This window comes from Myotis davidii, unplaced genomic scaffold (genome assembly GCF_000327345.1).
Source record: "Myotis davidii unplaced genomic scaffold, ASM32734v1 scaffold3272, whole genome shotgun sequence".
Classification (NCBI taxonomy): Eukaryota; Metazoa; Chordata; class Mammalia; order Chiroptera; family Vespertilionidae; genus Myotis; species Myotis davidii.
This window is the reverse complement of record NW_006283304.1, coordinates 49,069-58,459: the sequence shown is the minus strand read 5'-3', so window position 1 is coordinate 58,459 and position 9,391 is coordinate 49,069. Positions and strand designations below refer to the sequence as shown.

General features: G+C 36.7%; 1 protein-coding gene across 1 annotated transcript; it reads left to right on the top strand.

Annotated features, from left to right (window-relative positions):
- The first annotated feature begins 7,628 nt into the window (after positions 1-7,628).
- LOC102773284 (olfactory receptor 10Z1) lies at positions 7,629-8,570 on the top strand. The gene has a single exon (XM_006753526.1). It carries the CDS (start codon positions 7,629-7,631, stop codon positions 8,568-8,570), a length of 942 nt encoding a protein of 313 aa, XP_006753589.1.
- The last annotated feature ends 821 nt before the right edge of the window (positions 8,571-9,391 follow it).

The following is a 9,391-nucleotide window of genomic DNA, read 5'->3' as shown; positions in this document are numbered from 1 at the left end:
GGTCCTGCTCTGCCAGCCACCTTCTAATTAATTTCCTTTTAATGTGCGTGAATCTGTGCACCAGGCCTCTAGTTGTAAACAATACTGCAGTGAACATAGGGAAGTACTAGTACATGTCTTTTTAAATTCATATTTTGAATTTTTTGAATAAATACCCAGAAGTGGAATTGTTGGGTCATATGATAGCTCTATTTTGGATTTGTGAGTAGGTTTTATACTGTTTTCTATAGTGGCTGTGCCAAGTTGCCATACTACTGACAATGCATGAGGGTTCCCATTGCCACATCCTTACCAACACTGTGTTTGTTAATTTATTGATGACAGCCATTCAGATTGCTATGAGGTATTATCTCATTGTGGTTTTAATTTGCACTTCTCTGATGATTGGTGATGACACTGAGCATATTTTCATATGTTTATTGGTCAACACTATGTCCTCTTTGGAGAAATGTCTACTAAGGTCCACTGACCATTTTGGATGGTTTCATTGATTCCAAGGTGTTTATTTATTTATGCAATTGTAAATGGGATTGTTTTCTTAATTTCTCTTACTGATAGCTTATTATTCATGTATAAAAATGTAACTAGTTTCTGAATATTATATTTGTATCTTGTTTCTTTACTGAATTTTTCTGTTATAATAGTTTTTTGAAGGAATCTTTAGGATTTTCTATATGTAGTATTATGTCATTTGAAAATAATGATAGTTTTATTTCTTCCTTTCCAATTTGGATGTCTTTTATTTGTTTTTTTCTTGTCTGGTTGCTGTGGCTAGAGCTACCAACACTATGTTGAATAAAAGTGAAGAAGGTGGACATCCTTATCTTGTTCTAGATGTTAAAGGAAATATTGCTAGTTTTCCATCATTGAGTATTTTAGCTGTGGATTTGTCATATATGTTCTTTATTATGTTTAAGTATGTTCCTTCTATTACAACTTTGCTAAGAGTTTTATTATAAATATGTCAAATGCTTTTTCTGAATGTAGTGATATGTTCATATAGATTTTATCTTTGTGTACATGGTGTATCACATTAATTGATTTCCAAATACTGAAGCAATCTTGCACCCAGGAATAAATTACGCTTAGTCATGGTGGATTATCTTTTTTAATGTAGTGGTGAATTCAGTTTGTTAATATTTTGCTGAGAATTTTCGTGTCTATGTTCATCAGGAATGATTGCCTATAATTTTCTTTTTGTGTCGTGTCTTTGTCTGATTTTGGAATCAGGGAAATGCAGGTTTCATACAATTATCTCAGGAGCCTCCCTTTCTCTTCAGATTTTTAGAATAGTTTAAAAAAGAATAGGTGTTAATTCTTTCTGAATGTTTAGTAAAATGTACCTGTGGAGTCATCGGTAAGGACTTTTGTTTGTTGAGGGTGTTTTCATTACTGATCCAATATTATTATCAGTTATTGATTTGTTAATATTTTCTGTTTCTTCTTGATTCATTCTTAGAAGACTGTATATTTATAAAAGTGTATCTTTTTTTCTTTTAGGTTTACTTATTTGTTGGCATATATTACTCAGTATTTTTTTTATAATCATTTGTATTTTTGTAGTGTCAGTTGTCACTTCCACTCTTTCATTTCTGATTTTATTTATTTAGGTCTTATCTATCTATCTATCTATCTATCTAGCTATCTATCATCTATCATCTCTTTCTTGATGTGTCTAATTAAATGTTTATCAATGTGGAGGATCTTTGCAAAGAACCAACTCTTGGTTGCATTAAGCTTTTGCATTTTTTAGATTATTTTATTTGTTTCTGCTCTAATATTTAACATTTACTTAATTGTACTCACTTTTATTCATTGTTTAGCAGCAGGTTATTTAGCCCCCATATATTTGTGTGTTTTTCAGTTTTCTGTTTGTAATTGATTTCTAGTTTCACATTGTGATCAGAAAATATGATTGATATGATCTCAAACTTCATAAATTTATTTGGACTTGTTTTGTGGCCCAACATGTTGTCTATCCTGGAAAATGATCCATGTGCACTTGAATAAAAAGAATATTCTGCTGCTTTGGGGTGAAATGTTCTAAAAATACCAATTAAGTTCATGTGTTCTAATGTGTTTTTTAAGGCTGCTATTTGCTTGTTGATTTTCTGTCTGAATGGACTACACATTGAGGTCAATAGGATGTTAAAGTACCTTACAATTTCTCTACTACTGTAAATATCTCCCTTTATGTCCATCAATATTTGTTTTATATACTTAGGTTCTCCTATGTTGGACGCATAAATTTTTACAAGTGTTATATTCTCTTATTGGTTTGATCCTTTTATTATTATTAAATGACCTTCTTTTTCTCTTGCTATAGTATTTTTACCCCAGCTTTTCTTTGTTTTGTTTCCATTTGCATGCAATAACTGTCCATCTCTTTCCTTTCAATCTCTGCGTTTTTTTTTTGTTTTTTTTTTATCAGAATTGCATCTCTTATAGGCAGCATATGTGTCTTGTTTTCTTATCCAGTTTGCCTCATTTTAGCCTTTGTTTGGGCTATTTAATCCATTAGCATCAAAAGTAATTATTGATTGGTATGTAGTTATTACCATTTTATTATTCATATTTTTGTTCTTTTTTTCTCCTTTAGCTTGTCTTGTCTGAGAAGCTTAAAATATGGCTATTTTAATCTTAAAATATGGTGACTTAAAATACGGCTAGTTTAGCACAGTGGGTAAGAATCGTGACTTTGAAGCATTTTTGCTTAGGAGCAGATCCCAGTACACCCCTTTTCCAACTCTTTGAAGAGGGCATATTCTAAAGTTTAGAGGAGAACAAAAATTAGAAGTTTTGGAAAGGAATTTTGTAAATGAGACTGCTACAGAAGAGCAGAAGTACCAAATCAGAGTATTATCTCTGCCCAAAGCCCTGACGGATTAGAGGGTGTTCAGTGAAAGAAAAAACATGCACAAATGAAAGCAAACTTACTCTTGGAAGACTCAATGGCTCATGGTAAAATTTGTAAGTTTCATGTGCTTTTCAATGACTATATTCGCCCTGACTATTGCAGTGATTTGTGAGCTAAAGTTGGACTCTTTACTGCCCCGAGTTGTCAGATAGCAGTTATCGGGAGTAGCAAAGCAAGCAGAATTTTAGAGAAGAACAGAGAAGAGTCTCAAGATCCAAAAGTAAATGCTGCACGAATATTTGCTGACAGCTAAGCTGTGTATGCACAGTATTTAGGAAGCCAACTTTTAGAAAACAGCAGCCTCTGGAAGCCAAACACATTTTGAGCAGAAACATCAACTGCTACAAAAAAATAGGTGAGAAATATTTTGAATTTTCAGTTCAGAGAAGTTAACTGCCTGCTAGAAATAAAAGCTCATACTTCAAAATATAAAAAACAAACAAACAAAAACCCCAACCCCACAATAAAACAAAAACAAAATTTACAGAGTCACTGCTGTCTCTTATCTAAAATGTGTTTTTTAACAGAAAATGATCATTTTAACAAAAAATTAGTAAAGTGTAATCCATACATAGAAAATAACCCAGCTAATAGAAATTGATTCCAAGTGAATCCACAATTTGGATTTTTCAGCATTCATGTTAGGTATTATAACTGTGTTCAAAAGATTAAAAAGAAGTATTAAAAAGTGAACAGATGAGAAATATTAGCAGACAAATGGAAGTTATAAAAGGAAGCAACTGGAAATCTAGGGATTAAAGTTATAATAGCTAAGATAAAATTTATGAAATGGGGTCAGCAGTATTTTGGAGATAATCAAAGAAAGAATCAGTAAATTTGAAGATAAATAAATAGAAATTATCTGCTCTGAATAGGAAAAGATAGAGAGAAATGAACAAATTCTTTGAGATTTTGAGACAATATCAAGTGGTCCAACATATGTGTAATTGGAATATCCAAAGGAAATTAAAAGATAAAGAAGAAGAAAATATTTAAAGAAATAATAGCTAAAACTTTCCAAACTGGTGGAAGACTTACAAATTCGAGATGTTAAACGGAAAAAAAAAAAGTACATGTAAGCACATTGTAATCAAATTGCTGATAGCTGAAGGTAAAAAGAAAATATTTAAAAAGCAAATGAAATTTGACATATTACATACAGTAGAGTGGTGAAGCAATTAATGGCAGCACTCTCATTACAAACTATAGAGAATAAAGACATTAAAAATGTCATATTAAAAAATGAAAAAATACACTGTCGATCAAGAATTTTATGTCCAGAAAAAAAATACACACTACATAAAATGACATTTTCAGATAAACAAAAATTAAGATAGTTAGTTGCTAGCAAAAGTTCACTATAAGAAATACTACAGGAAGTTTTTCAGGCTAATAAAAAATGAAACCCATGGTAACTTGGATCTGCAGGAAAGAATGAAGAGCACTGAAAATGAAAAATGTATTAAATATAAAAGACTGTATATACACATATAACTTTTCTATTAATTTCTTTTAAAAAGTGTATGCCTGTCTAAAAGTTATAACAATAATTATTGGATTTCAGTTAATGGAACTATGCCATTGTAAATTTTCTATATTTTACTGGAAGTAATTTAATATTAAGTTTAAGTACATTATATTAAAACACTTGCTTCACTCTAGACCAGCGTGGGCAAATTACGGCCCCCGGGCTGGATCCGGCCCGTTTGAAATGATATTAAGTTTAAGTACATTATATTAAAACACTCGCTTCACTATAGACCAGCAAACTACGGCCCGCGGGCCGGATCCGGCCCTTTTGAAATGAATAAAACTTTAAAAAAAAACAAAAAAAGACCGTACCCTTTTATGTAATGATGTTTACTTTGAATTTATATTAGTTCACACAAACACTCCATGCATGCTTTTGTTCCGGCTCTCCGGTCCAGTTTAAGAACCCATTGTGGCCCTCGAGTCAAAAAGTTTGCCCACCCCTGCTCTAGACCAACAAATTAAACAATGCTACAAGAAAAATAACTATAAAGTCAACAGTTATGCTAGTCTCCACATCTTATTCATCTTTGGATTCTCCTAATTGGTGCAGAATACCAGGAATAGTATGGTAGTTAAGAGAATGGGTTCTTGATCCCATTTGCCACTGTGTGCATTTTGATTAAGTTGGCTGTGTCTTGAATAAGTTATTTAATTTTTCCATGCCTCAGTTTTCCCATCTAAAAACCTGAGGGCAATACTAATAATCCTGTCAAAAACCAAACTCTGTATACTGAATAAAATCAGCAAGTTTATTACAAGGGTTTTTACTTGCAAGCTGGGAAAACTCAAGTCTACAGGAGTGGGTGCTGAGCTGCTTACAGACTGAGGGGTTCTTATGGGACAAACACAGAAGTTATATATCTTAGCTTATTGGTGGCCTAGTGTTCTTCTTTCTTATTTGAATCAGGGTACCTGAGTCAAGGGAGGAAAGAAGTTTAGCGATGGTGTGAAAAATATATTGGCTGATGTCTTCTGCTGATTCCTGAGAAGAGCTGTAAATTCCTGTAAGGTTAGATTAAATTTTCTTTAATGCACATGCATTGAACTATCTTATTTGATTCCTGACATAAGTGATTCCATGTTAGTTGGATTCTGCAATCCTTCAATATTGTAACTTTAAATTCATATAATATTACCACCAAAATGTCAGGTATTGAACACATGTTAATAATTATCATTATTTCCATTGAATCAGTGAATGGGCAAAAATGTATATTGGAGGTGCAAACATTCACACCACTTGTGTATTAGAGAAAAATACATGTTGAGAGTAAAGAGGTAAAATGATTAACCTTGATGAACTTTCTGGACATTTTCAGGTTTCAGGACAATCTGAGTGATCAAAAGTAGATTGGAAATGTGGGTGCAGAAATTACCGTGTTGTAGGAAGAAGAAAAAAGAAGAATAAGGTAAAGTTTCTTTTAAAGTAAGATGTGTTTGAGAGAAGTGGAGCACATAGACGAGGCTACAGGAAGAAATTGAATCTATGAGAAATCAGCATCCTTTTCAATATGTGAATATGAAAGTGTATGTGATTTTGAAATTGGAAACAAATCAGAATTGGTTACCTCAAGTTCTTAAAACAACAGTATGGAAAAAGCAAATTCTATGCATCTTATAGTGTCAATTTAGAAGGATAAATCTTGAATTCTGTTACTTTGGACTGGTCACTTATACTCTATCAGGCTCAGTTTTCCCCTATATAAAATGCAATTATTAATTTATTACTAAATAATTATGTTTTAAAAGAGACTTAACATGTAAATTATTAATATAATATTTAGTATTATATACACATATGCATGCATATACATAATATATATTCATTATATATACATATACATATACATATACATATACATATACATATACATGGTTTGAATCATGATCCTAGGATGCTTTTGTTCATTTTCTTTTCTGATTTTCCCTCAAAGCATTCCCAGCTAATGACAAACACAATTAGATGTGCTTCCTGAAACAGCACCCATTGGGACTGGGGAGCCCTCAGAGAGAGAAGTTGTTTTGACAGAAATAGATATGATTCCCCAGCGGGGGGTAGGGGTGTAAAAGGAGATTTCCTAGTATCATCTGGGAACATCACTCTTTGTTCAGAATGAGCGTTTCTGAGATGGAGTTCAGGTTCTCTGTGCTGCAGGCAGGCCTAAGAGCGGCAGCTAGTGATGGCAGCGGAGAAGCAGGACTTGTCTCGCTGTGAGCCTCCTCAGGTGAGTGGAGATCTTGCCTTGCTCAGTCTTTCCCATGCCTTGGTTCACAGGAGGTTTTTCTGAGACAGCAGAGCCTTGTGGCTGATCTTTGGGCTGAAATTACACAACTTGCCCTGAGCCTGATTCTTCCTTCCGTGATTAGCACAGACTCACATGTGAAAGGGCTTGGGGTAGGGAAGGTATAACACAAGAGATTATTGTTAAGCAAGATGTTTCTTATTCTGTATTCATGTTAGTGAGCATCCCCTAGTGTCTGAGAAGAGTCATCAGGTTTGGGGAAAATAATGTTAGATTAGAACAAAAGACACTTTTTCTCTAGTCTTGCCTCTGTGTGAATTTGAGAAAGTCACTTCACTGTATTGGCTTTGTTGCCTGATCTCTACAATTACATTTCTCAAGCCACCCCACCTTAAATTCTAACAGGCAATGTGTAAGTGTCCATATGTGTATTCTTATGTGGCAGCTTATGCCTGATGTTGGTATGAATAAATGTGTGGTGTATCTGTATATATATATATGTAGGTGCTATCTGAATATATATGCATTTGCATGACTGACATATTTTTGGATATTGTTATGAATGGTACATGTGCAATGCATAGCTTTGAATGTGTGGCATGTGCATAATAATGTGTGAGTGTTTTGTATGTGGTATGCATGTATATATGTGCCAGCATATGTGTGGTGATGTGTTTACATGCATGTGTGTGCATATTGTGCATCTTTGTACGTCTGTATGCACAGGTGTGCCTGTGAGAATGGATCCATACATGTGTGTATCTAACGTAACAAATACCTTTCTGAAGTTAGTTGCTGTCTAAATCCAAACTTCATTTTCAAGTTACAACAGGCAGAGGAAAATGACAATCCTACTCATCCTGCCTTCAAAAGTCACTGGGCATCGACTGGCAAGGTGGGTCGGATCAGCACAGCCATCAAGGATGTCACTCAGCATGGGGCAGCCCAATGCCACCTCCTGGAGGGGCTTTGTCTTCCTGGGTTTCTCCAGCTTCGGGGACCTGCAACTCTTGCTCTTTGTGCTATTCCTCTGCCTGTATCTCGTCACCCTAATCAGCAATGTCTTCATTATCATAGTCATCAGGCTGGACAGCCATCTCCACACCCCCATGTACCTATTCCTTTCTTTTCTATCTTTTTCTGAGACCTGCTACACCTTGGGCATCGTCCCCAGAATGCTCTCCGGCCTGGCCATGGGAGACCAGCACATCTCTTATGTGGGCTGTGCTGCCCAGATGTTCTTCTCCGCCTCGTGGGCTTGTACCAATTGCTTCCTTCTGGCTGTCATGGGCTTTGACAGATACGTGGCCATCTGTGCCCCACTGCACTATGACAGCCGCATGAATCCCATCCTCTGTGCCCAGCTGATCGGCCTTTCCTTCCTGAATGGTTACCTCTTTGGGCTGGGAATGACACTGGTCATTTTCCACCTCCCATTTTGCAGCTCCCATGAGATCCAGCACTTCTTCTGTGACACGCCACCAGTGCTAAGCCTGGCCTGCGGGGATACAGGCCTCAGTGAGCTGGGGATCCTCATCCTCAGCTTGCTGGTCCTCCTGGTATCCTTCCTCTTCATCACCATCTCCTACGTCTTCATCCTGGCCGCGATACTAAGGATCCCCTCGGTTCAGGGGCGAAAGAAGGCCTTCTCCACCTGTGCCTCCCACCTCACAGTGGTCATAGTTCACTATGGCTGTGCCTCCTTCATGTACTTGAGGCCCAAAGCCAGTTACTCCCTTGAGCGGGATCAGCTTATTGCTGTCACCTATACTGTGGTGACTCCTCTCCTCAACCCCATTGTTTATAGTCTGAGGAACCGGGCTGTGCAGACAGCTCTGAAAAATGTTTTCCAACGTAGATTGCTGGGGAAAGGATGAAGACTGCAGCAAGGGGACCGTCTCCTCTGCATAGGCTGGCATACACCGGGACCGGAGGCCTACGGGCCAGGTATTCGGGACCTCACGCCAGAGCTGCCCTACGGGAGAGCTCCCCCTGCCTCCTGAACTTGCCCCAGGGATGCAGGAGGATGAGCTCAGTACTTGAACTTTCACTTTCAGCATCAGAGACACCACCTTTTGTTACTGAAACCCAGTGCTGTACACCTGAGACTAGTTCAAAATATTATTCAATGTAAACTGCAAATAAAAATTGTAAAAGATAGAGATGTACAAGTAAAACCACACACACAAAAGCATTTTATAACTGACCTGAGCAAGATGAGGGAAGTTCGGCGTGCTCAAGTTCAAAGCAGAACTGGCTGGAGCCCTATCAGCAATGCTGTAGCGATTCCTAACATCATTACATGATTCGTCTATTAGATCTCTTATGGTCTTCCAAGATCTGAAACTCAGGGAATATCCATGTGAATGCTTGGCTAAATAAAAAGGGAGGTTGTTTTCTCTTTCTATCATTGGGTGTCCTTCCTCTGTATACTGTGCCCTCTCTGTCCCTGGCTCATGATTACTTTACCTTCTTTCTTTCTTTTTAAAAAAAATATATTTTTTATTTTTTTTTTTATAGAGAGGAAGGGAGAGGGATAGAGTTAGAAACATTGATCAGCTGCCTCCTGCACACCCCCTACTGGGTATGTGCCCGCAACCAAGGTACATGCCCTTGACCAGAATCGAACCTGGGACCTTCAGTCTGCAGGCTGATGCTCTATCCACTGAGCCAAACCAGCTAATAAGGGCTGGTTACC